Consider the following 27,661-nt stretch of genomic DNA (forward strand, 5'->3'; position numbering starts at 1 on the left):
AAGAAAAATCAAAGTTACATTACATGGGCCTTCATCAGTTGTTCTAGGTGGAGCTTGGAGGATGTCAAAAAATAAACTATTAATGCCCTGAGGAACTCTGTAAAAATGCCAAGGACCTTCCTGACATTCATCCGCCTAAGAGTGGATCACAACTTAGAAGATAAATTCATTGAAATTTGATTTCCCAATACCCAGAGTTTCCTGCCTGGAGGTGCAGGTCCAAGGCTTGCCGTGGTGGGCTGATGGAGATGAAGCACCGAGGGGGCTTGGCGCCGTTGGCAGGCTCACCCCTGGGGAAAGGGGATGACCTATTTCTGCAGGATCAGCCCAAAACTGACCTCCCCAGCCGCAGCCTGTGGGGAAAAACACTGTCGCTTTGTTTTTCTCAAACTGCAGCCCGGCTCTGACTTTAGCCGTCATCTCAATGAGAAAAAAAAAAAAAAAACCACCAAAAAAACAACCAAAAAACCCCCTAGCCTTTTCAATTCACATGAAAAACACACTTTAGAACAGATTTAGTCACGAGCTTGCCAGAACAGCCGAAAGCACAGCGTGCTTAGGGTACATCCTCCAAAGCCACCCTGCCGCCGATCCCTGCCGGTGCGGGCAGCTGCCCACAAAGTGCTGTTGTTTCCAGCACCAGGGGAACAAAGGCTGTTGTTGTAGGCTAATGCCGGCTCAGTTGTGGCATGCGCCTACGTGGGCTTTTGGAGCTAGGGGGGGACGCACGGGGGGGGGGGGGGGGGGCGGAGAGGGGTATCAGCCCCCGGTGGATGTAGAGGCTTCCAAGGGCCGTGCAGCTCCTGGATGCTGGAGGTTTCTCTCCAGCTCCTGTTGCTCCAGGGAGGTATGGCTTTCTGCTGGGAGCGGCGGGTTGTCCATCCCTGGCGGTGGCATGGAGGGGTGCCAGGGCCTGAGTGGGTGGTGGGGCTTAGCTGGGACAAGGTGGAGGTGGCAGCGGGACACGAAGTGGCTGTGGCTGCGGCGTGTGGGGCTCGGCTGAGAAATGCCAGGTGCTATCCACCGCTGCACGGGTGCTGCCCAGAGCCTGGTGTCTCTGGTGGAAATAATTAGGGATTGAAATGGCTGAGGTGCAATCACTGCCTGGGTGGTCAAACAGCACCAGGAGCCAAATCTGCATTTTAGAGCTAGCAAAGAGGTTTGGGTCTTTCCTCAGCTTTGATTTGGCGATTTTGGTTAAGAGCAGCGATGTGGCTGTTTCTAGCTTAACATGCTGCTGTGGACCTGCCTTGGGGTGGAGATAATTCATATCCATTTGGAAGCTAAATCTAGTGTAAACCAAAACAAATCTCCTGGTGGTGAAGGATCTCCAACTGAGAACGTGATTCCTGGCCTCAGTGAGCTATGTGGGGCAGGAGGTGTTTTGGGAGAGGGATCTCAGTGAGGGAGGAGGTTTTATTTGTCACCTGCTAAATGTGTTATGCCCGTTGCCTTTGGGGAAAGGGAGCGGAGATGATCCTAATGTTGTGCTTTCCACTACTGGACCTCACTTGGAAGCATAAAGTCTCTAAATCCTTTCTCTTTTTTTTTTTTTTTTTTTTTTTGCATTTGTGTTATTAGATTTTAGTCAAGAGGAGCATCAGTCTGGTGGATGCTGGCAGGAGAAAAGGCTGAATCCCTGTGCAGGGAGTACCCAGGATTTTCTGTATTTGTAATAGTGAGCACTGCAGCTCCCGCTGTGCCACCCCATCCTGGGTGACCTCCAGCCAGCTCTGGCTAGGACAGCTCTCCCCCCAGAGTCTTTCCTTGCTTTCTAATCCCTATGATTTAGCAAGCAGGGTGGGAGCAGGCTGGGCTTACCCCTCCTGCCTATCCCTGCCGTCCCCTTCATGGGGCAGGGACGGGGGTGCCAGGCTGCCCAGGGGCTGCAGAACCTGCTGGCAGGTACTGCTATTATGCCTCAATTTTCCCTGAATCAGAGATGGGAAAATGACCTGCTGAGGTCTCTGGGCAGCCAGCAAGCCCCTCTTCTCTCTGGAGAAAGCCGGAGTCTCTCAGTGTATCCTCAGTATGTCCGTCCATCAGGCAGCAGTGCAGCAAGGATGCAGGAAATCATCTCTTCCTGCCCAGGGCAGCGAGCATGAAGGAGAGGCAGGGTCCAAAGCGATGTAAAAAGTGGATGGAAATGGCTCTGGCTCTGCCCAGAGCCGGCTGCCACCCCTCAGCCAATCCCACTCAGGTTTTCAAGATCTGAAAGTCTCAACCTGTCTCTTTTGTTCTGTTTTGTGTTTGTTTCTTGCCTTGCAAGCAGCGTGGCTCCCACGCCATGTCGGTGGCGCAGACGTCAGGCCTTGCGCCTTGCCCGCCCCGGCCCCTGGCTCCTGCCCAGTGGGGCTCGGGTTTCCCCGTCTGGCTCCAGTGACTCCAGTCCCGGCGGGCGCTGGCGGAGCGCGGCCACTCGCCGGGTCACGGCCGGCAGCGGTGGGCTGAGTGGCTGGTGCGCAGCGGGGCGGCAGGTGGACATGCTCACGTAGGGGCCAGGTGCCTGGCTAACCCCCAGCCCCGTGCCCAGCCGCCGTGTCCCAGCAGGGCACCTGCCCCCACCATGGACCCAGCCCCGGAGATGAAGAGGTACGTGGATTTTGGAAGGGAGTGAGGGTGCGCCTTTCCCCACCGTCCGGCTGGGTGGCAGAGCCACCCCCACTGTCCCCGTGTCACCGACAGATGTGTGTGAGCTGGGAGTAACAGCAGATGTGCCCCTGTCCTGGGAGGGATGGGGGCTAAGCCACCCTCTGTGAGGAGACCCTTAGCCCCTTACCAGCCTAAGTTTAGGTGTAATGAGATTATGAGTTAGCAAGATGTTCCTGCAATTTGTGTTGCAAGAAACATCTTGAATTTCCTGACTTTTTTAGCTTAAAGGTGCTGCATCACTTAAAGTGACACTGAACATCACTGCACCTGCAGCCGGTGATGCCACCTGCTCAGCTCAGGGAGGGGAGGGGGTTTACGCTGGCTAGCAGCGAGCCCTGGCTTAGCCAGGAGCTGGGGCAGGAGCAGCTGCCCACGAGCATCCCGCTCCCCGGCAGCCACCGCTCCGGTCCTGTGCTGGGTATCGGGCTCCTGGGATGGGCAGCACCAGCCCAAAGCATTGCACTCTGGTTTCAGATCTGGGCTAGATTTTCAACCAGATTTTAGAGGGATTCCGTTGTTCCCAGCAATAATTAAGCCTGTTTCACCTTCCCAGCAACAAGCCTTAACCAATCTTAGGAACCCTGCCTGGAGAGAAATGGCAAAAGTCTGGGTGGAAGAGTTATCTTGGCATCGTCTGTCACGGTGAATGCTTGTGTTGCAGTCTGTCCAGGTCACCTGGCAGGTCTCCTGGGGTGGCTGGAAACGTTTGACCGGTCAGAAATGGAGTACGTGTCCCGGGACCCCACAAGTTGTTCCTCTCTGCACAGGGGAAGCCATGATACTCCTCGGCATTTTAGTGGGAGGCTTATTCTGAAAACCATCTTGCTTGGTTCAGCCAGTTGAGAGGACAAAATAGTGCTCTGCTGCTACAGGCAGAGGTGGAAGAGGTCAGAGGGTAGGGTAAGAACTGGAGGGAACTGGCCTGTAGCCAAACTGGAGCTTATGGAGGGTGGACTGAGCTCAGGCTTGTGACCGCTGAACTTCCGTGAGCTCTTTTCTGGGGAGAGGTGAGGTCAGGGTGGTGGAGCAGAGACCTTTGACATAACTTGTGGGAGCTGGGTGTGTGACTTTGGTGGTGAACTCATATGAAGTCAACTGGTCTTGCTTAGGCAGCACCCCAGAGGCTCCGAGACTTCTGGGACACCTTCGTCTTTTCTTGCCTTCATCAACCAAAGCAGTGCGTTATTTGCACATGTGGCCTCTTTCTTGCCACCTGCTAGCACGGTCACTACATATCTTTATCTCAAAGCCCCACTGCAAGGCTGACTTCTTTCTTTTTCCACCTCCTGGCTTGTTTCTTATTTGTGTGGGAGTTTTTTTCCCCGGCAGAGGGGGCTTGGGGGCTGCTTACTGATGTTACAGATATTATTGATAATGCTTGTGGTGAAGCGTTCTCTAATAACAAAACTTTGGGAGCAGCAACGTGTCTAAACCCAGGTTGTACAGCAATATCACCCCGAAGACTGGCTGCGCATCTCGGTACTGAAATGCAGTTACCTAGATGACGATTCCCCTTGTATAAACAGCCTCACCCCAACACTGTCTTTGCAGAAGTGAGGTCCTCGATCCAGTTGAATTTCATCCCTTTCTTTTGCTAGTGGCACCCCTCCCCTGTTTTATAGGTGAGGCGCTTTGTCAAAGGAAAATGAAGATGTGACTGCATTGCTGGAAATCTTCACCAAAAAAACATCAACCGGGAATGAAAATGGGACTGAATGAAAACATTTATGGCCAAATGGCCTCTTTGACTTTTGCTCTTTGAGTCCTGTACCTTTTACAAGTTCCCCAACGTAATTTTTGCAGCCAGGAAAATCTGAAGTTAAGGGGAAAAAGGCAAACCAAAAAGGTCCCCTTAAACTTTGGGCCAAGCAGATCTTTTAGCACTTCAGATGCTGAAGCTCACTGTAGCCTTTTCCTATAGGTTCATTGCTCTCTTCTACCCCATTCATGACTAGAGGTTTTACGGAGTGTGCAGTTATCAGTTAGTCTGATGCCTTCCACCGTATTGACTGGATATCAACTCTCCAGAGGCAGGAAAAGCTTCCCCAGCACACTTCCAGACCAGCACTGGTGCAGGTGGCCAGTCTGTCGCTGATACTCACGGGTGATCAGCTAACTGAGAGGGTTTGACTTTCTTTAGTCTAGTAAAAGAGAACAAAAAAGCATTGATTATCAGGCGAGGAAAATTTGTCCTGGAGCATCTTCCTTCTGTTCTGCATTTTCAATGCAGCTTCAAAAAAAGCATACAGGTTCTTCATATAACTGAAGTGCTATACTTTCCTTACAGGACTAGGTTCCCCAGCATGAACTTTGAAGCAGAGATTCTGACAGCTCCACACGATAATTCAGGTATTTGGGAGAGGAAAAAAAAAAAAAAAAAGGAAAAAAAAACCCCAGAGATTAAAGTAAAATGCCCACTCAGCTTGCTATCACTACAAACATGTTTTAATTCTTTTGGAGTTAGAGATTGTCTCAAAAAAAAAAAAAAAAAAAAAAACGCGCAGGATTCTAAACTGGCTGCAGTTCAGGGGGTTTCAGGTTTGTGTTGGGGTATAGTTCAAAGTGTTGAGGATAGATGTTGATATCTTTACCTGCAATAGGGCTGGACGCAGGGTCCCCGCGCATACCTACCAGACACACAGCTGCCAATGACATGTGGCTTTGGAGACAGCACAGGCATTCAATTTAAGATTGCACAGTCCTGTATTAGACGTAGTTTTCTTACTAGTGGCAACTAAAATCAGATGATAAATAAGCAGCTTCTCAAAAGGCAAAAATGAGGATGAAGGTGTTCCGCTGAGTCCTGTCCTTCACCCTCATTTCATTCAGGAGGAAAAGCTGGTATTTTTCCTGGTGGACGCCACCTTTCCAACACTGATCTCGCACGCTGAGGCTGGCACTGGCTGCCTTCTACTGCAACCCCCTCTGAGATGACAGACCGCAGAGGCAGTACTGAGCTGTGTGGCATCTTCTCCTGAGCCTCACACCTTGGTCTTGTGTCCTGGCAGCAGTGCTGGCATTAGGGTGAGATAGCAGGAAAGTGAGTTTTTGCAATAACTGCTTGCAACCCCTTGAGTACCCCTGGGTGTTGATACAGAGCGGGAAATCTTGGTCTCAGCCACCCACATCTGAGCATGAGCCTGCTCATGTGAAATGGTTTTGCTGCCAGTTGCCCTCCTGGCCATGAGCTGCAGTTCCCAGTAGAGAATTCACCTCTGGCAGCGCATTATAGTCCCGTGCTGTCACGAGTTGGAAATAAGGTGCACAGGGTTCACTATTTTTGCTTCAGCTGCCGGTGGTGGTTTTTGTGCTGCACCACCCCAAGTGTGCCAACAGCTGGTGATTTCAGTTACACTGTCCAGCAGCTGTACAAGCAGCAGCCCCTCCAGGTTTGGAGCTGCTGTGCAATGCCTTTCACCTTCTTGCCTCAAGTCCTCCAGAAACCCACTCCAGTTACCTCCCTTTCTGCAAACTGAGTGCCCAATATATGGCTGAGCATTTTAGAGACATTTTCCTCGGGCTGACAGGTAGTAATGAGGCACTTAATGATATGCTGATGTCAAAGGGCTCCTAAGATTAATTTTCAGACCCTGAGTGTCAACAGTTTGGAAAGCATTTGCATGAGCCCACTGGCACGGATGGCTCCTGGGCCATGCATCCTCCATACCGTCTTCCCAAATCTCTGGCTTCTGTTGGGTTGTGTTGGGTTCCTTCGATGAGGTAAGTGCTTTGATCCTTCACTTGCCTTGAAACCACTAACACACAACTTGTTTTTGTTTCTCAAGAGCTATATATGATCCCTTCCATGAGAAGTCTCACGGCTGAGGAGTATGTAGAGGCCTTTAATTCATTTTTGGCACATTCAACAGAGCACCAGTGCATGGACAAGTTCAACATGGAAGAAATGCCCAACATCATGGCTGGGTAAGGAGTGTTCACTACCACTGAGGTGGGAAAGCTCGCTGTTATCCTGGGAGGGCAACCTGCACACAAGGGTCAGCAAACATGTTAAGAATTTTCTGGGTCAGTTGTGAATTTTTAATGCATTTCAGTTTTAAGTTCCTTAATAGCAGTCTTTAGATTATTCTGTTTAATGACTCCAGAATACAGGCTATTTCAATTAATACACTGTGCTGCCTCTCAGCTTATGTTAAGGAAAGAATCTAGACCTCATTTTCATGTCCATCTCTTTTCATTAGCTGATTTCCCAAGGATTAAAGGGTTTTTTTTGTTTTTGTTGTTTGCTTTTTTCAAATGAAAACTCTCTTGTACTCTCTCCCTGCTTTGGGGACTTCATCACACATCAGTCCAAAGAGAAACACATCTCTAATTCTCTTCTAGTGACTAATTCTTCATTTTCTCAATCCCCTAAGACCTCCTTATTTCTATCCTAAGTCGATTTGCATTGCTTAAGTACCAAATGATAATCAGTTTTGTGAAGTATTGATATAATATATTAAGACTGGATGACTGCAGATAGTTTTGGAACAGCTTAGATCCAAACCACAAGAAAGCCCTTTCAAGTTTGGGTAGTTTTTGGAGGTTATAGAAACTGTCTTCTGCAGTAAGAAAAAAACTTAAGCAGGCAAACTTTTATTCTCCAGAACAGATCTATAGCTATATAAAAAGCAATAAAATAGTAAGTAAAAATTAATTTGTATTGGGAAATTTTAATTGTAAAATTTACTGGCGTGAATTTTAAATGATGCTAAATATTGTGGCTTCCTATGAGGGTCTTGACCCTCATTAGGGCTAAGGCTTCTTGACTAGCTCACACCCTCCAGGATTTACTGCTCGTTCCCCTCTTGTTGCATCATTGCTGTGATGTGTCCTGAAACTGTGTATGGGAGCAACCCCCTGCACAGTCCATGCCCAAGAGCAAAGGCGGCCATAAAGCCAGTCAGAGCAGCGAGACACTTGAAGCCCAGGCTCCTCACCCTTGAGCCAGGCTGTTATTAATTATTCTGCCAGGAACCACATGATTGGTTTTTTTGGAGGGTCTTTTGAAAAGTAATTTTTCTAAGATAAAAATCATTGAAGATTCTGACCTTCCCTCCCAATTCCAAACCAAGTTTAATGTTGAAAAGAGAGGATTTCCAGCCACCTAGCTGGCCTAACTTTATTCTTTTTCTGGGTATTTATAGCCCATATTGGAAAACCCAACTTGTCTGCTGAGGGTGCAGGGGTTTCACCCCGGATCACCCTGTCCCTGCATCCGCAGCGGTGCCCATCCCAGCCAGGCACAGCCCCGCTACCCGCAAAGGGATCCACTCTCTCTGGGGTTCCCCAAGGCCTTTCTGTGTGGTGCCAGCCACAGCTTGAAGAGAACTCTCTGGCAAAGGAAGAGAAACACTATCTCCTAATACCTACTGTACTTTGAAATTGGAGCTTGCTAATATTGGGCTGGCTCCCGCCACGCAGCTCATTATAGCTGGGCTCCAAAGGGATACTCAGATTTCTATCCCATGTCATGTGGCAAAACATGAAAATTTCCGGGGCAGCGTGGCACCCAAGATATTAGAATTAAAACCTGAAGTCGTGTGACACAGCACAGTTGAGTAACGTGTACTTATAATTTCAGTCTCGGCAATGGAAAATCAACGGTAAATGTTCTGGGAGTCGGCAGCGGCACAGGTAAGGAGCGTAGCAGCACCACTGATGCTGGGGGACAGGGGGTCCCTCTGGGGGGGCAGAAAGTGATACTGACATTTTAGCAATGGAGTACCAATAACTGCGCTTCTCATTGAAGCACAGAACGGCACAGTGGGGTGTGGAACCTGGAGGAGAGCGATGCTTCCTCCCTTCCTTTCCCATCTCCCTCCTGAAATGCTGCTGCTCAAAGCCTTCTGAGAAGTGAGGGCAGTGTCATGATTTTAGTCTCTGCCTCTTGATGACTCTCACCAGACTTCATATGTCTCAAAGCAAGGACTCCTGCTCCACATTAGGTATGAGAGCATCTTCAGACCTCCCCAGAGAGAGAGACATCCAAGAGGTTCCTTCCACACAAAGTCTTGTCTAAGAGCACGGCACCTGGAAGGATACCTTTTTTTGCTTTGCTTTTAGGGATCGTGGAGGCCACGGCTGGGCAACGCTCTGCTCCAGGTGCTGCAAAACCAGCCGGCCACAGCCACTAGCAGGGGGCTGCATCCGCTCTTTCAAGACGCATTGCTTTGTTACTGCTGTGCTTTTATCCAGTGATAAGTGGGGTTTAACTGCAAATGATCTCTCTCCTGAGAGAGAAACCCACCTTTTTGAGAAATAGCTTTAAAGCTATTCTAAATGCATTTGTGTTTAAAAAAAACCCCAAACCAACTGGTGAAACATCCAACTTTGCTTCTAGGGAAACTGGCAGAAAATACAAAGTAGAGAAAATAAGTGGCAGTTTGATTTGTCAGAGTTTGCTTTTGCTTTAAAAGTATTTTCAGCTGAATTTTAGGTGTTAGCACTTTTTTTTTTTTTTTTTGCTTGTTTTCCTAAATAAGAGAAAACCAGCATTGAATTGTTTTCCCCAGTTGGGAATATGTTGGAGCATATGAGAAAGTAAGCAGGAAGAAATCATTCCGTTCTCAATTACACTCTGTTTTCATTAAGTAATATAAAACCAAAATTCTAACTCCAAGAAAACACAAGGGAAAAAAAAAAAAGAGAACTTTTTTGCACCATCCTCGTTTTTCCTTAATTCCTCTTCAAGAGGTGTTTTAATGGAAAAGTAACAAACCCTAAAATTTGCAGGGTATCCTGGGTAAGTGCCCCTCCCAGATGACAGGGCAGGGGTGCAGACTGGCACCCCCTCAGCTTGCCCACGGCTGCAAGAGCTGAGCTTCTGTGGCTGGCCAGGGAGCGAGCCAGGATGGCACGGAGCGAAAGGTTACATCTGATCCCTGACCTTTCCAGGCTTGGACTCTGATTTCACAGAGCCCCCAGAATTAGTTTGGTTGATGAAAATATCAATGGGGATTAGCGACCAATTCCTCATCCTAAAAGACCGTTGTCCGGACCGGATCACATTTTGTCATTTGCCCCACGTGTTCCCACGGCTGGGTTAACTCTCCTGGCTGGAACCCCCCAGCCGGTGCCAGCGGGGGCTGCTGCTGCCAGCGGGGGCTCACCCCCCTACCAGCCCTGCTGTGTCTAGTGCTGAAGGATTGTTGCTGGCAGGGCAAGCTGGAGCAGAGAAATTTCTGCTCTGAAGCACTTGTATTTTACTGCTTGTTTCTGAAGATGCCCTAGCTGAGGATGTTACTACCTGCTCTTGCAAAGACTGCATTAGGGCATTTTGCAGAGATGGAGTAAAAAAAAAAAAAAAACAAAGACCCCAAAACCAACAAAACCCAAACAGGTTTTAAGATACCTATTTGCAGTTGATATACCTGTTTGTCATCATCAATAGCTGCAGGGCAGGGGGCAGTGATGTTCTGCCTGCCCCCTGCCCTGAGCCTGCAGGGAGTCCACGTCAGCAGCTGTAATGCGGGTGCTCCCCACCCCAGGCACATGCTAACTGGCATTTTGGGCTGTCTAAAATGATTCAGCTGCTTGCTATAGGCATCTCCCTTCCTGTCAGCAATATTGGTCCATGCACCCACTTTCAATGGATGCAGCCACAACCTCTTTCCTTGTGCCTCCAGCCAGCCCTGCACCACTGCCACTGCATTCCTCAGGGGTCTTTGGCATTTTTTCTGCAATTTCAAAAGTCTCACCCTTCCTTGGATGTCGCTGTAGTGCTGGCGTGGCTGATATTGCCCTCCTTGAATTCCATTTACTGCATCACCTGCCAAAGATGACAACTTTTCTTACAGCTGGTAGGTACATCAGCTGAAAGGCTAGGGAAGGTGCCATATCTCGTATCAAGACCTTTGTGTGTGACATTTGCAAGGACAGGGCTATTTTTAGGCTCTACCATCAGCTACAGGCAATATTCTTGCAGAGGTCCACTCAAGGTGGTCACCTCTGCTGTTTATTTTCATCATCCCAGATGAACCAGATGGACTTTGCACACTTGGTGTATCGTGGCCTTTCTGGGAGGAAATAAGAACGACCTGCATCACCTCAAAAGAGGCTGGAAATTTCCTAGGACAGAAGAACAGACTGCTGCTTGCTCCTGCAGAGCTTAGGCAGCAACAGAGGAGCACCAATAGCAAAATTTGCAGGGCACCTACACACAGATATGTGAGTCTCTACTTGTAACTTGAAGGGAACACATGGCCACAGCTGAGACCATATGGCTGGTCCCCAGAGAGGGAAGATCCAGGGTACCGCATGCCAATGGGCCTTTCCTCTTGCCGCGCAGTTATCCAGGTCTCAGTGATGTGTCACACCAGTGGCAGAGCAGCCACCACCTCCCTGTGGCAAGGCCAAGGGCACAGACCACCCTGTGCCACGCTGAAGTTACAGAGGTGTGCTGGCTGCCTCACACGCACTCAGACTTTGTGGTTTTGTTGAACACTGATGCTTCCTGGCATTTTTTTTTAACCATTGATCTTTGATTATTTTGACCTGTTTGTCCTGTGACCCAGAGTTTTGCCAGTAGCAGGTTTCTGGGCTGTTGCTTATCTCCTTCTTGTTCTTAGTTTTACTACGTGCCACCTCCAACAGTAAGATACCATGGTAAAACTGTCACTGGGTTAGATGCCACCATGCAAGCAAACTCCAAAGTAGAAAGTGCCTCTTTTCTGCTTGGGGAATTTCCTGGCCACAGAGGTGGCACGTGCACAAGCATCCTTTCAGCACATTAACATACTATTTAAAGTAATGAAGTTGTGTTTATTGAATAGGTGAGCAGGATTTGAAAATGATCAGGATACTGCAGGCTGCGCACCCAGGGGTCCTTATTGATAACGAGATCATAGAGCCCAACCCACAGCATGTGGCAGCTTACAAAGGTAGGGCTATACCTGCTGCCTGGGGTATATTGAGGATTGTTGATTTGAATTATGAGTTTTTCTGCTGTTTTGTGAAATTCCTGATTTTCTTCTACTTTTTAAAACAGAACTGGTGAATCAAGCTCCAGACCTGCAGAACGTCTCTTTTATTTGGCACCAGCTCACTTCCTCAGAGTATGAACAAAAGGTGAAAGAGGAAGGCATTCAGAAGAAATTTGACTTCATCCATATGATCCAGGTAATGGAGTATTGCAGTAGTGTAGCAGTATTGGCTTTAACTACCCCCTTAATTTCTGCTGTATGCCTGAAGTTAGGGGAACCAGAGCCGAGCATGGTTCTCCCATGAGAAATGACTTCTGCAGCAGCTCTACCAGCACCAAACCTCATTCCCTATCCACCCTGGGTTTGATCTCTGGTTTGTACTGGTTCAGCTGTGTATGTTAGGTAATAAAACAGGACAAGTCTCAGGCCGTCACACAGAGACCAAAAATTATGCTTTGCTGCTGCAAAAACTTTGAATTTTTTGCCTTATCAGCATAGTTTGGATGGCACTGAAGGGAAAGGTTAGTGAACGAACACCTGCGCCAGGTTTTGGGTCAGAAATTATGCTGCTGTGTCTCTGATACTGATGACACTGATGTTGTATGTGCCAATTGTATTTTGTAAAAAGATCTGTCATTCTCTTGCTTTTGTGCCTTTTATTTCATTTTCCTTTTATTTCATCTTGCTTTCGTTTCGTAAGGGCTGATTTCACAACCAGAAAGTGTTTCAGGGGTTTGATGGCTGGGTCAAGGACTAAGCTCCTAGCCCCAAGGGCAGCGTTTGAGATGAGCCCTGCCTTGTCCTCATGCAAGTTCCCCAGTGTCTGGAAGAGATCCAGCCTGCTCACAGCCCAGGCATGGCTGAGAAATGCCCCTGGTGATAAGAACCATCCACAGAAACCAGGGGACCCCCCTTTGCACATATTTTCCAACCACAAAACTGCCCTGGGCTTGAAGGGCAGTGATGGGCAGGTCAGCATCTGGCTGGTGGCTGAGGCTGAGCAGAGGGTCCCTGGGTCTGACCCCAGGCTCTTGGTGCCAGGGGAGAGCTGGTGATGCTCAGTTCTGTGTGGCATCCCTAAACGTGAGTGCTGCGTCAGGACAGGCTGGGAAGCAACTGGGAAATAATTTAAAACAACTGTACAGAGAAAGGATTTGAGCCTTTGAAGGGCCGTTGCACTGTGGAGGAGGAATAACGGCTGCCTGTAACCCTGTCACTTCTAGATGCTGTACCGTGTGGAGGATATTCCCAATACTATAAAGTTTTACCACAGCTGCCTCGACCATCATGGTAAACTCTTGATCATAATTTTATCAGGTAAGAGGGACCTTTTATTTTTTGCTTCCTTGCTGGTGTTTTGAAGAGCTCTGAAGCCTGAGAGTCACAAAAAAATTGTCTTGGGATCTCAGTAGCACTTATTTTATAGTAATTAAATAAAACAAGCACTGTATTTCATAGGGCACGTGCAGCCTTAGGCTTAGCCTCTTGGACCCCAGTGCCTGAAGGAACCACTTAGGCATAGCCCTTGTGCTCTTGCTTCCCTGCTTATGAAGTAGATGAATTGCTCTGTACCTCAGAGAGACCTCCTGCTGTGAAATTACTGGCTGGAGTGCGGCTATTCATGAATAAGGGTCAATCCTTCAGGGTGAAATCAGCACTGCAAAACCACAACCTAATCTCTGGGAGGACCCATCTTTGGGGCTTTTCCCTGCACACAGCGATGGCCCAGACCCCAGCAGGACAACAGGCTTTGCCAAGAGCTGTAGGCTTTATGGCAGGATAGGAAAAAGAGGCATCACAACATCATGGCTAAAAAAATAAAAAAGGGAAGCGGTTTATTTCTCAGTGTGCCATTCATGAATCCCTGGCTCATGGTGCTGTGGATAAAGCACGCTTCCCCACGTTTGCCATTAGAACTCCCTCTCGCATTGCTGTAGGCTGTTTTCCTTGCTAGAGCTGGGACTGGCTTTTCCAGGTATGTATTCTGTGACATGCACTTAAAATTGAGGTCCAATGTATAAAAACATCTGCACTATTGTAGCAAAGGGGCACTTAACAGGTAGCTTGGATGTGCAGGCTCAGTGCATTGGTACCACTGTGTGCATGCCTCCCTCTGGGCAAATCCAGTGTCGGAGACCATCTCGAAGGAGTTTCCTTTACACAGGAGGGTTTTAGGAGGAAGATCACAGTTTTACTCCTCTCCAGGCATGGATAAGTGGACTCAAGTAAGGGGAAAGCTCTTCTTCTCCTGGCAAGGTCTGGGCCAGCAGCAAGGGAGCATTTCAAACTCATTTAGCAGTTGCATTAGCTGGTGTTTGACTGCCTTGGATTTGCAAAAGTAACCTTCCCTCCTGCTCTGGCAGACAGTAGCGGATGGGCCAGCTTGTGGAAGAAGTACAGACACTGCTTGCCTTCCACGGACAGCGGCCACTACATCACCTCCAGTGGCATCACGGACGTTTTGGAGAGACTTGGTGTTGAATACCGCGTTTATGAATTCCCATCGGGCTGGGATATCACAGAGTGCTTTATCGAGGGGGACCCTGCTGGAGGCTGCATGATGGATTTCCTGACGGGGACAAAAAATTTCTTGGGCACAGCTCCACTGGGTCTGCGGCGGCAGCTGCAGGAGGCTCTCTGCCAGCCTGAGTGCAGCAGCAAAAAGGACGGGAGGATCATCTTTAGCAACAACTTGAGTATGATTGTGGTTGAATCCTGGAGTCGGGACCAGCTGCAGAAGCCCAGTTAGGGAGGGTACGGGAGCGATGCAGTCGCAGGAAAGCGTAGCACAGAATGAAGGCAACTTGCAGGCAAGAGGGCAAGACAGTGGGGCTTAGCTTCAGGCAGGGTCTGGGGAGCTGCCTGCACCACCAGGATGAGCTGTTTGTCCCGCTGAGATCAACAGGGCCAAGATTTCACCCTGGCTATTTAGTCCAGCCCTAGGAGAACATTTTCCTGAAAGTAAAGAGCTCCATCTCACTAAAAAAACTACATAGACTTGTTTTTTAACAGTATGCATCCTGTCTGTGCTTTTGACACTGGCATTTCCACTTTTCTATATAGCTAGCGTGTTTACATACCTAAAGACCTGTCTATATGACCAGGTGCTGCTTTGCATGCAAGAGAAGGCTGCAGCCCCTGTGCTGGCTACATACAGACCCCTGGCTTCCAGCTGTGCCAGGACAAGACCAGCAGGGAGTCCCTTCTGCTCTGCACTCAAGTCATGAGCCTCGCTGCACCGACCGCAGCTGTAAGTTGCTCTGCACTAGGCTATTTCACATGGGTTTATCAGCAGAAGTATTTACTGCCCCAAAAGGCTCAGCATCTCGCAATATAGACATGTCTTAAAAACCTATCAGCCTTTTTGTTTGGAGAAATTTTTGGATCCCAGGATGATACTTGCTCTGAATCTGACTTGCCCTATGCTCTATCAGGAAGATATTAATTTTGTTACTTTCTTACCGCTGTTTTTCTCCATATAAAATAAAAGCAATCTTAAACAGAAAAAGTGACATCTTGTTCTGCACATGTGGGATTACAGAAAATGAGCAAAAAGAGTATTTAGTTAAAAACAACAACAAAAAAAGCAAACCACCATTTTATGGAAGCGTTAAGGATTTCTGGTAAGTGAGAAAGATGAACCTGAGGATATGGGAGAGCTGGGAGCGAGCTGCAGCTTGTCCTTGCGCTTCAGCCACGGGAGGCAGCCTGGCTCACTCAAAGCATCGCAGCAGCAGAGAATCAGCACCTCTGTTACTTAAATATAATGTATGTGATTAAGGTGTTAATATAGGTAAGTTAAGACTACTTCCACAGGGTCCTGAGTTGGTCAAAGGGCTGAAGGAGGTGCTGCCAGGGCAACTGGCTCTGAGACGCCGCACAGGGTGCTAGTGGGGTTTGGCACTGCATTTACCAACCATGGTGCTGCGCACACCTTGGACTGGGTATGTGGGGGAAAAGATGCCTGCAGTCCCTCCGGCCTCATCGCAAACAGCTCTCAGGGCAGGAAGCACCAGCTCAGATGGAAAATACCTGCAGGCACAGAGTCCACCTCTATGACCGATTTTGCTGTGCTTAAGCCAGAAAGCATATGCCTGTGTGCACCTGAAGGGGCTCCGGACCGCTGCCTTACTGATGCCTGGTTGTCACGGTTTACGGTTTAACCCCAGCCAGCAGGTAAGTACCACTCGGCTGCTTGCTTGCTCCCCCCGCTCCCTGGTGGGGTGGGGAGGAGAGTCAGGAAACAGTGAAACCTGTGGGGTGAGGTAAGAACTGTTTAATAACTGAGATAAAGGTAATAATAATAATAAATAGGAAATAACGAAAAGAGAGAAATAAAACCTAAGGAAGAGGAGTGATGCACAGTGCAGTTGCTCACCGCCCGCTGACCGATGCCCAGCCAGTCCCCGAGCTGGCAGCCCCCGGCCAACCCCCCCAGTTCATACCCTGGCCATGACGGTCTGTGGGATGGAACATCCCTCTGGCTGGGTCGGGGCAGCTGTCCTGGCCACGCTCCCTCCCGGCTTCTCGTGCCCCTCCTGGCTGGCAGAGGTGGGACACTGAAGGTCCTTGACTCAGGGTGAGCACCGCTCAGCAACAGCTACAACCCAGCGTGGTGTTATCCCCATCCCAAACCCAAACACAGCCTGTGCCAGCCACTGGGAAGAAAATTAACTCTATCCCGGCCGAAACCAGCATACTGGTATTATCAAAAGGCTTTTTCTAGCATCACAAACAGATGTGTTGGCACATTGGCTTGCAAAATATTAGCTGTCATTATCACCCAGAGTCCTGCTGATCCTGCTAAACTTCCCCCAGCCCACACTCATCTCTCTGCCCAGAGGCAGCAGAGCTCCCGTTTGGAAATGTAATGTCAGCCATAGGGTCAGCGTGGCTCAGCTTTGTCCTTTGGGGTTGTTTTGGGGGTTTTGGTCTGTTGAGGGGTTTTTTTCAGTTTTTGTTTGGTTTTTTTGGTTTGGTTTTTGCTTTTGGGTTTTTTTTTTTTTTGAGATGCAACCTTTTCTCCTGAAACTACTGTAAGGAAAGAAAAGAGGAAAGCAATGGGAAAATAGCTTAACATCATCTCTCTGGCAGGACTGTGGCGCTCTGATCTGTAAGTACTGTTGCTGCCAGTCTAGAAACATCAATCAAAACTGGACAGCCTCCCCCAGAGTACCCCATACATGTGCACAAGATTTTCATTCTGATCCATTTTGGGTTTTGTTCTATAGGTACCTCTTTTGCTTGCACTCGTTCACAGCTCTGAACAGGGAGTGTAGGGCTGGGCTGTCAGACAGGCTCTCAGCACTGCTCCCCATCGACATGCTCCCACTATTAATTCCCATGGTTTATTTCCAAGTGTTAGTGATGTCTCTGTCTCTCCGGTAGACTAAAAGGAAAAACAAAATATACCAAAACTCAGGTTTGCTTTTCAAGCTCCAAAGAGCCACCTACCTGTTAGTCTTTGCAGAAACTTGGAACAGTCCAAGTTCTCCCCAATCTTCCCCAACCAAAGAACCCCTCCTTGAAGTTTCCTTAGCATGATAGACATGTTTCCAATAAGCAGATACTCAGCAAGACCTGCGAGCACAAAGTTTACCCACACCATTGTAAATCAATGTGCAAAGGCTCAAAAGAAAAGGAGCACTTCAAAGCAAACTGCTTAGTGACAGCCTGGGGAGATGAAACAGGGGGCACCCCATCAAAAACTTGAGTGCTTAATGCTTTATCTGTAATTTTTCTTTTGGTTCTTGACAAGCAAGTAATTTAACGACGACTCTGCTTGTACACCTGGAAAAAATACTACCTTAAGTGTCTGTTCCTTTTATTTAAATATTTACTCTTGGGTGAATATGCTATTTAATAACTATTTGTTGTGCTTTTTAAATGATGTTCTCCTCCCGATGGGGTTTCGGTCTGTGCTGCCCCAGCAGCTGGGGCACGGTTGGGCCCGTGTGACCGCGAGAGGGCTGCAGCAGCCAGCGGATTCAATCTGCCTCCCAAAATGCTTGGGATGCTGAGCTGAAGGAGCAGAGCCAAGGAATCAGGTAGGGGAATGGAGCGCTGCTGCAGCTCAGCTTTCTTTGCTGGGTCATTGCATCCTGAGTCCAGCTGTTGGGCACCGTGCTTTTTTCTACTGCAGTCATGTTCTTGACGCCAGGCTCCGACTTATAGAAAAGTCATGATGGCACAGCACGGGTGCCAACGAGGGCTGCACAAAATTTGCTCTAGGACTGGGGATTTTTTTTCCCACCAATGGCTGAAGTGCTGCAGCTTGGCTGCCTCTCAAGCACAGGTCTGCAGACAGCGAACTGCAGCGCTGCGGCTAAACAGCAGGAGGAAAACACAAGGAAGGGGATGTCAGGACTAGAAGCTTGCTTCTGGTTTAGCTTTGAGCTGAATTAACGTTGCTGCCCTCAGCCCAGGAGGAGCCCAACTCCACAAGGGGTTCACGGCAGCTCCCAGTTAGAGAGGAGCAGGTCCGTGCCCCCCAAGGGAGCTGTGCTGCTCAGGCAGTGCCACAGCTTGTTCCAGCCCAGAGCAGATGCCTTTATGGGTAACTGTGTACTAAGCTGCCCTGTGTACTCTGGAGTAGAAGTAATGCCAACAAAACCCAAACTGCAATTAATTATGTTTTTTTAAACTGAGCAATTTAAAAAAAGCTTCTACCCTTATTTCAAGTCAGTAAGATGCCCACTTCAATGGCATGGCAATGTTCTGACTGCCGAGTTACAGCCTCCTGAAAAGGAGCTTCAGAAAGCAGCTCTTTATAATATCAAGGAAGGATAATTTGCTTTTTACTGGCCCTGTATTCAGTCTTAAGGGCTGAATAATTTGCTTTTGTAATGGATGTTAAGGCTTCTCTACCCGTGAACATTACCAGGGTAATAGGTAGCATAGGAAGGTAGCATAGGAACTGGAAAATCTAACAGCTTGTTTTCTGAATAATCCCATTAAAAGACAAGCTCAGTAAAATACTGGAACATATATGGAAAAGATTAAAACTAATCTCAATCAGTGAGTAAAACAAATATACAGTTGCTAAACTTTTTCTTTCCCACCTTTCAATATATGCCCACAGATATCTGCTGAGGCTTATACTGAGGATGTAGAAAATCTTTGGGTACCCCCATGCATTCTTCACAAATAAATACATCAAATAAACGCATGGCTGTCAGGTGAGATCTCCAATAGTCACGAGCTGTACAATATATGTGTTAATGGATTTCATTGATCCACCAGGGTTTGTCCTGCAGTCTTCAGATTTGGGATGCTAGTTCGCGGTCCCTTGGGTGAAGAAATCTGAGGCAGGACGTAGACGTGGCAGAGAGATCACCACAAGGCTGTACTTAGGAAATCCCAGGAAAACTCAGGGCATGCCTATGCCCAGAAAATGGTCTTCCAGCTGCCCCCAAAACACACATGGTTCAGAAATGCTTCCTTGGAAATGCTGTGAGGTAGTCCTTACCAGGCACAGAATCCGGGTTTCCTGAGGGACAGGCTGTTTTCAAAGAGCTTTATGATGAGAAGCACAGGAGTAACGGCAAGCTCAGCATGCTCTTTCGTCTTTTGATAGGACGTCATCCTGATGACCCAAAACACGAACCATCTCCACATGCTCCGTGTCCTACAGAGAAGGCAGAAAAGGCCAGATAAATCTCCCTGAAGCTGCCCTTTGTACCTCCACGTACTGGTGGCAGGATCATACTAACCTTCCTGGAGCTTACAAAGGCCTTCATAGGAATAATAACCCTCGGGCTCAGGGCATAACTCTAAGCAGGTGTTTATCACCCTGCTTTTTAAAGTACAATATTTTTTGAAGGTCATGTCCTCCAGACTGAGAACAGATACCGAAACAAACTCTAATATATCTTGGTTTTTAACCATCGCTCTTTGGAGTCACTGAACTCCAGTACTTAAATATCAATGGAAACTTAAATCTTGCTCGATGGTGGGAGTCCTGGTTAGGTCTCTCAAGACACCTATGGACCAGTGCACGGTCACCCTGCTGCATACCAAGCTGCCAGGACACCAGACAGCAAAAGCCTGGGATGGAATCCCCTTGTTTTGGTATAGACACAGTGGGGTGATGGCACTAGCAAACATGCTGGCGGCAGCATGGGTGCACTTGTCCTGTCCAAGCAGGCTGGCTGGGGAGAGACAGCCACCTCGAGGAGACTCCTGGCTCCTCCTCACCCAGGGGCTTCACCCCAACTCCTGGCTGGGGGTGAGTGCTCAGGCTCTGGACAGACACCCCTGGTAACACCGGTGTCCCTCGCTTCTGCTCCATTTGTCAACCAGCCCAGTTCCACTGGGAAGTGCCGACATCCAGATGCACCCCCCCTTAAAAATCACAAAGCAAACCAAGATCTCCTTCTGCCACCAGTATTAAGTCCCTTTGCCTCTAAGAACACCCTTTTCAATGCAAATGTTCCTCACAATCAGTCCTAAAACATAAAAAGGAATAAACTGGCAGCTTCTCCCTCCAACACAAATAGGTTCATGTGATCAGCCTGGTATGGGAGCTGGGGCTGCAACCTGCACACCTGGAGGAGTCTGTGGACCAGCCTTCCTGCACCATGTTATTTAAGGCCACTGGTTTTAGCTAAACCAGCAGCTGCTACAAAATGCAGGAAACCTGTTGTTTGTCTCCCATTCCCCTTTTAATTTCTTGTTAGAAATAAAAAATAATAAAAAAATCCTTCCAAGGTAAATGTTTGGCACACAAGTTACAGCTGGAAAGATCTCTGATCTGAAGAGGGTTTGCAGAACACATGAGATGGTCAGATCTCAGCGGGGCTTTTCTTCTCATCTCTGAGAAGAAAAAGGGAAAAGCAGAACAAGAATTTCATTCCCACTCATTACTTCCTGATAGTCTGATGACACTTTTGGTTAGACCTGCCAGTAAGTTCACAGAGAAAACATGTTTTGTTGTGCATTGTAATGACGGTACCTCTGGTGAATTTAGAAATGCAATAAAGAAATTTTCAGAGCAGTCTCTAAGTCCCTACTCTTTGTTAACATTTTTTAGCATCCTATTAATCACTCTGTATGTATCTGTCAACAGCTGATATTATGGATTAAGGAAGATTACAGCTCATTGCTCCAGTGGCTGTTTTCTTTAGGATTTAACTCTACGGGCACTTTGCCATTGACTTCACGATGACAAGACTGAGCCCTTTGCTTTTATGGACACTCTGTAATGCTTTCCAGACCCAGAGTGGTTTTAGTTTATAAGGTATCTAAATGATCGTCCAGAGGGTAAACATTTTGGTTCTATTATTCCTGGAAGAAGGGCTAAAATACTTTTAGTGCTGAACAAACACTCCACAAGATCTTGATTTGCAGATGTTTTCACACAGATAAATGTTGACTTTGGTCTGTTGTGCTGGTGCAGATCATCTCGTTTGTTATTTGGGAAAAGGGGATGATATTGGAGGAAATTCAGATAGAAGTTTTCCAGATTTAATACATTTAATTCACAGACCTTCTCCATTATTTACTATCATCTACAGATTATTCATATAATATTATATACATATGATATAATATTACATATTGCTTATCCACTTTGGGTTGCAGAGAAATCCCTGTGACTCATACGATCCACCGCAAAGCAGAACTAATTAACGCTGGAGAATCAAACAACTCAACTGTGAATAACCTTCAGTCTAAAAATTATTCACCCAAACTTACCCCCTCATGCTGGGACTTTTTTTTATCCATGCTTAAAAATAACCACGACAAAAATACAAATTTCAGCCTAGACGTCCTTCCTGAGCTTATTCAGTTCTTCTGGCTGCACCCCCCTCTCCATGGTCTTACCTCAAGGCAGCCAAAGGAAAACTTTCCTCCTGTGCGCAGGTGACCCGGGGTCACGGCCAACCTCCACCGCCACTCACTTGCAATTCCTGCCAAAAATTAATGCAGATTTTTTGCTTCAGAGCCTAAGGTGACACGAAACAAATGACACACACTCATGTGGGTGTTTTACTAGGAGTGTGTCACCCGATTACAAATGCCTTAAAACAACACGCGCTGCCAGAGTCTACCTTCATTGCCCTTTGCATAAATTATTCCTGAGCCGCTGCTTAATGTTTATTAATATTTCAGATGCTTCAGAAATTTTAAACTAAGGACATTAATATAACCCATATTATTATTTTTTATCTATAAACCATATGTACAAAGCCAGGTAAAGGTATTAACGGGAGAGTAAACTTCTTGCTTTCTCTTCTGTGTTGGCGAGCTGTGTTTCGGGTCCCCGTACATGTAGGGGAGCAGCCCATGTGCCCCCCACCCCAGCAAATACAGACCCCAAAATAATTCTTATTCTGGTGGGAATTTAAATAAATCTTCCAATTTCATCATTCAGCAACAAATTGCTTCTGAACATAATTAGCATTTATACTGGTACTGGAGTCTTGTTTATTTATGCACCCAAACAGTCCCTGGAAAATATAAAAATATATAAAATTTCACTCAGGCTCAGATAAAAACTCCACCTGGACCAGAATTCTGCCCTGCCTAGGGAGGGATGGCAAGTAGGGAATATAGAAAATAATCATTCTTCTATGACATCTTTCTTTTTCTTCCCCCATCCTCCCCTGCCTTTGCAACCTGTCAGTCAGGGACCTCCTGCACTGAAGGCTGCACCCAGGTGATCATACCTCCTCCTTGCCTTTCCTCATTAATTTACCTAATTTCTTTCCACACGTTTTGCAAAGATGGGCAACAAATAAACCCATTTTAAGTGCCTCTCCACAGTCACTTTTTATCGCTGTGAAAGACATCTCTTACTAAAAAATCTCCTCTAACGTGAGGACCACCCAACCTCCACAAACAGGACAGCTCAGCTCTGGTCTTTGTTTCAGGGCTGCTATGGGCTGGGTGGCACCTGCTTCACCATGGAGTCACCACTCCCATGGTGTCACGAGGGAGGAAAAGGGTGAAGAAGGAAACCAGCAAAGAGGAGAAACAACCCTTACCTACCCCAGTGCTGACAGTCCGGCGGTGAGGTGGGCACCTGTGGCCAGCCGGGAGATGCTCCCCAACAAGGGGAAGAAATGGAGGAAAAGTTTTTCCATCACACATTTCAGTCCTCTGGGGAGAAACACGAGATCATCCTGATAATGCTGAGCATGTTCCCAGCTGCCAGTTAACAGCTGGCAAAGCAGAACCGTTGGATTGTCTCTGGGTGTCAGTGGCTGCTCACAACATCTTTCCCAGCAGGTATCATCATTTTCTTGCCAGGCGGCAGTGATCTGAAGGCACAGCACCAGCCCTGTGGTGCAGGATGCTGCGTTTTGGTGGGCTGGGTGTGGGCAGGATGCTGCCTCTGTCCTAGGGGATCCCAGCCTCCTTCGAAAGCCCATATGCCAGGTTTGTCCAGGCTGGTTGTGCCTCCTGTTGTGCCTCTCTGCTCCTCGATCTGCCACGTACACCCCAACTGCAACATGGTCCTTCTTCTGCTTCCAAAATCAGGCTAGAAATCGCATCAGGAGTACCTGCTGTTAAAAACATCTCATTTGTCTATTTAACAGAGACATATTTAAACCCAAGCATGCAAGTGGAAGATCATTTTTGTAATTAAGGGCTGTCCCTGTTCCCAGGAGAGCTGCCTTCTGCACAGGGCACTGCCGTGGGCTTCCCCAGTCTGGCCAGAATCACTTCATCTTCCCAGGCCCCACTTTCCCATCTTTAAAATCTTCCTTCCCTTGCAGGCAGGTCATGAGGCTGTATCCATTACTGTAAGTGAGAGGCTTTATTACTGAGGTGATAGGTGTCATGCCAATACAATAGTAATAATAAATAACTTCTCTAAAAGTGTAAAAAGGTCTGACATTATTAATTACATTCCGAGCGCTTGCAGTGTGTGTGGACTGGGACTGAATGCAGAACAGACTGAAGGTTTTTCTCTTGCTCATATTGGAAAGAAATGCCTTTTTTTTTTTTCCCAGCTGAAATGTCCTCGGTGAGACATTTCAGGAAAATGAAACCGCCAAGAACCCCCCTACCTGTGCAAGGCCCCATCACTCTCATTGTGGTTCAGATGACCCTGCCGAGGTGCAAAGGTGGAGGGAAACCCCTCCGAGAGGCAGGGGAGGTCTTGCTTGATCCTGTAAGTTTTTCCATCTGTGTGTTTTCAGAGTCACTTCCTATTTCCCAGAAACATTTGTTTCAGGCCCGTTTCACTGGTGGGTATGGCTCAGTGAAGTGAAAGGCTTCCCGAGAGCATCCTGCCAGGGTACGCAGGCAAAGGAGGCTTTCCGCATCAATTCCCCCGGGGGTCCTTCTGAAATACCTGCCCATAACAGCAGCCCAGGACTTCAGCATCACAGCCCTGGTGCCACCTCAAAGCACCTTTAATCTGCCCTTAGCCGCCACCTCTATGCGCTGCAAGTGTCACCCCTGTAAGCACATGGCTCCTCAGCCTCTCGCAGCCCCTAAAGGTGGAAACCTGCCCTTTAGCTAACAGGTACCTAAGGATAAACAGATCATATTTAAATGCTGCATAGAAAGATCTACAAAAGCAAACCCTGCAGGAGCAAGACACACATCCTCCTTTTGGTGCAAAGAACACAACTTTTCCCCAAATGTCCCATGTGCCAGCTTACCATTACTTCTTCTCCCAAGGGCTCCTGCACCATCCTTCCCCACCAGCCAGAGCAGCAGAGCCACTTGCCAGACCTCAGGCTTCTTTCAGCTCTTCAAGCAAAGGGTACTCTTCTGGTGACACCTTGCAAAGGGACTGTCTTCCTCAACTGGGATGAAAAACACAATTTTTGCCTTTGCTTTATCTGCAAAGGTTTCTATAACTCCATCACTCAACATCATCCTCTCACAGAACAAGGAAAAACCCATTCCCTCAGTGACAACCATCACTTCTCGTTATTTTTGCCATGTAATTGAAAGTTCTGGAAGTATTTGTGCAGGGTATTTTTGCTGGTAAAAGATTAAGTGTAAAGCCATTCTCATTATGCTCTTTGTTTTCCTGCATTCCAGGGACATGTACTGTCAGGATGAAACCGAGCTTGAAAAATTTTGCCTTGAGGAATGAGAATCTGGGGGAAATTCTTAAACACAGAAAACTGAGATTTAGAATAGGAACAACAAGAAAACTTTAAAGGTGGCAAGCTTCTCTTGTTATAATTGTATAAGATGTACAACATGCATCCTGCTAAATAGCAATAGAAAATCCTGAGTTCTTTAAAACTATTATATTTTCTTCCTAAAATATTTCTCACATCAGTTAAATCTTATTCAAAAAAGAAGGAAATTACAACACCTAGAAAACCTTAGCTCATGCTGCCATCATGCTACAGGAGAACCATCCTGCTTGAATGCTTAGACAAATACAAACCAATCAATTCCCAATGTCATTCATATAAAAAGTGGTAAGACCCAATCCTCAGCAAATTCTGAATTTCATAGGACCAGTTGTACGACAAGCAGAAAAATGGCATCAGACCCTTCCTTTTCTAAGGAGTTAGAAACTTTATTTTCTTTTTCCTTTCACAACAAATGCAAACGCTCTAAATCTTCTCAGTTCTAAGTAGAGATGGTGTCAGATGACTTCAAGAGGAGGCAATGCTTTTAGATGCTTATAAAAAAAAAAATGTGCTTCCGTGCATCTCTCCTGCAGGCTGTTATTCAGTGATGGATGTGCAGAGGGCCTTCACAACGCCCAAAAAGCGACTAAAGCTCTTTGTTAAAGGCAGAAGTTGGTCTCAGCTGCTGCAGGGCTCTGGCACAAAGCATCACACAGGGCTGTAGCCTACCCTGTGCAGCTGAGCCAAGATGCTCGTAGATAAGTTCACTGAGCAAAAGCAGGTCGCATCGGCAGATAGAATGTGTCCTTTGAACCTCCGGTACCTCATTTTCTGTCCTCTACTGTGGCATCTGTCTTCCTTTGATCATTGAGTGAAGGGCAATTGTTTCATTACAATGGAAATAAAAATAGTTGACACAAGAGAGTGGTGTTTTGCCTATTCAGAACGACAGTGGAAAGCTGCACTCCCGAGTTAGCTTGAATGGAGTGAACATTATTAAGTGCTGACATGAAAAAGACCTCTCAAAGGAGATAATGCCTTCACCCAATTAATCCTTCCTAATGAACTTACCCTTCGGAGGTGGGTAGAGCACTTTCAGCGTGAAGTTTGCTTCCTGTGATCATTTGTGCCAATAAAAGTCTTGTGAGAAAGCTGATGAAAACTGATGTGAATGTGCCTGAAGTGAATTTATTTTGATATTTGACTTGTCAGGAAGAAAAGTGGTTTGTACTTTTCAACCTGATCTGCTGTCGTGCTCTCTTGATGATTTCTATTCTTTAATAACTCCTCAAATGATAATAAGGCTCCTAGGCAGCCACTTCCCTTTGAATTTGCAGCTGAGAAAATCCCATGTTTAAAATACTTGGAAATAGAGTTTTATTTGATAACCTGTATTTTTGAGGTGGATAACTACTTTGTTGAACACCTTGATGGTTATTTCAGTAATAGTAGTCTGACAATGCTCTTCTGGCTCTGAGAAATTTCAACTGGGGAAAGAAGCTTTTTTCCACCCAAGGTACATTATAATGATACTTTGCACTTAGGCAGATTCTTTTATCAAAGCATGTTTTATTCATCAGTTCACCAGACCCTCAATTGGTTTTGTCTAATTGTGACTCTCTTTATAGCACATAGGCTTGGAAGTCCAGCTGTGATGGTTTTTTGCTGCTTTTCCCTGCGCTTTGGAGATCTCGAGAAAGCGCCAGAGAATTGGGGCGGGGGAAGTGTGAAAGTTCAAACAAAGCAGAGGGTGTCAGACTAAAACAAATGCAGGTGGAAGAAAAAAGTCAGAAGAATTGATAAGATTATTTTTTTAATCATATATTTATGATGTCTGGTTTTTTACAAAAAACAGGAGCTCCTATCAAACTAAAATTAGAACTGGTTTTAGGTAGTCAAAAGCATGAGGTTACCTCCAAATGAGGGCACCTGAAATTAGCTACCTAGTTCCTACTTCTATTTTAGGAACTCATACCAGTGAGCTGATTGTCACAGATACCATTGAATATTTTTGCAGCCTTGAAAAAAGAAAACACGCCTGAAGATTAGGGCTTAGGTTGATAAACTGAATACCCAGATTTTAAATGTTGGCCACTGCAACTTGTCCTCTGCTGTGGAATGATTCAGTAGTGTGATCATGGACAGGAACGGTAAGTTTGCTCCATCTCCAGTCCAACTAGCAAAATAAAAGATATTTAATGGAGACAATGAAGCTAATAGCTGGGAAGAAATTATTTTCCAACTGCTACACATTTTTTGGGGGGGGCTGTGATTAAATTAGCCACTTTGAATTTGTGCAGCCCAGTTTCACACCTCAGATGAAGAACTGGGACCATTTTTGGGCACTGCAAGTGGCTTATACATCTCAGCCCCTGTGGCAAGAAGGAACAGTTTTTAAATTGCACTTTGTTAAATATGGTTGTGGAAGAGCCAGTGTATCCAGGCTAGTATATCCAGGTGATGGGCACCGAATTAATTTTTCTTTCCATATTCTGGAAGAGTCTTTCAATCAAAGTGAGACTTTATGGCTGGTTTTTAATTTCACAGCTATAAAGATAAACATGCAACCTTTTCAAAGAAATAATTAGGTATCACAGAATAAAACGCTTCCCTACAAAATCACAATAACAACACATTTAATTAAGTGAAAAACTATACTAGCTGTAAGATTTTAGTGTCTATAATTTCTAGATTAATGGGTATTTTATATACACCCTACTTAGTGTATAATGCTTTTTTGATTATTATTTCTGCTTCTGTTCCATATAGTTTAGAAACTATTACATCCATTCTTTCCAATGAATGTCTTAGTTTCCTTCTAATGAAAATCTGTTTCCTGTGCTCATTTTTGCCAGACATTGTGCATCTGCATCCGTTTGCTGGGTCCAAAGCAGTATATAGGCTCCTTTCTTTCTCTGGTGGTCCCATGACATGCTCAAGTTAGAGTGGGTGCTCCTCTTGGGGGCCATCACCACTGCTGCAATGAATGGCAGGTGGATTCTGTTACCAAAATCTTCAAAGTCAGCTGTTTGGGTT

At 46.7% G+C, this 27,661-nt stretch overlaps 1 protein-coding gene across 1 annotated transcript; it reads left to right on the forward strand.

Annotated features, from left to right (window-relative positions):
- The first annotated feature begins 2,484 nt into the window (after nt 1–2,484).
- Nucleotides 2,485–27,661, forward strand: LOC308068676 (carnosine N-methyltransferase 2). Its single transcript, XM_080399676.1, has 8 exons — nt 2,485–2,592; nt 4,940–5,001; nt 6,438–6,576; nt 8,234–8,286; nt 11,424–11,531; nt 11,639–11,769; nt 12,797–12,890; nt 13,937–27,661. The coding sequence occupies exons 1-8, from the start codon at nt 2,567–2,569 to the stop codon at nt 14,320–14,322; spliced, it is 999 nt and encodes a 332-aa protein (XP_080255802.1). The 5' UTR covers nt 2,485–2,566; the 3' UTR covers nt 14,323–27,661.

The sequence above is a fragment of the Falco punctatus genome, assembly GCF_963210335.1.
Source record: "Falco punctatus genome assembly, chromosome: 8".
NCBI classification, from domain to species: domain Eukaryota; kingdom Metazoa; phylum Chordata; class Aves; order Falconiformes; family Falconidae; genus Falco; species Falco punctatus.

Coding starts and splice junctions, on each gene's coding strand:
- LOC308068676 (XM_080399676.1), top strand. CDS start 2,567: ATGGACCCAGCCCCGGAGATGAAGAG. Junction 5,002..6,437: donor AGCTCCACACGATAATTCAG/GTATTTGGGAGA, acceptor TTGTTTCTCAAG/AGCTATATATGATCCCTTCC. Junction 11,770..12,796: donor ACTTCATCCATATGATCCAG/GTAATGGAGTAT, acceptor TGTCACTTCTAG/ATGCTGTACCGTGTGGAGGA.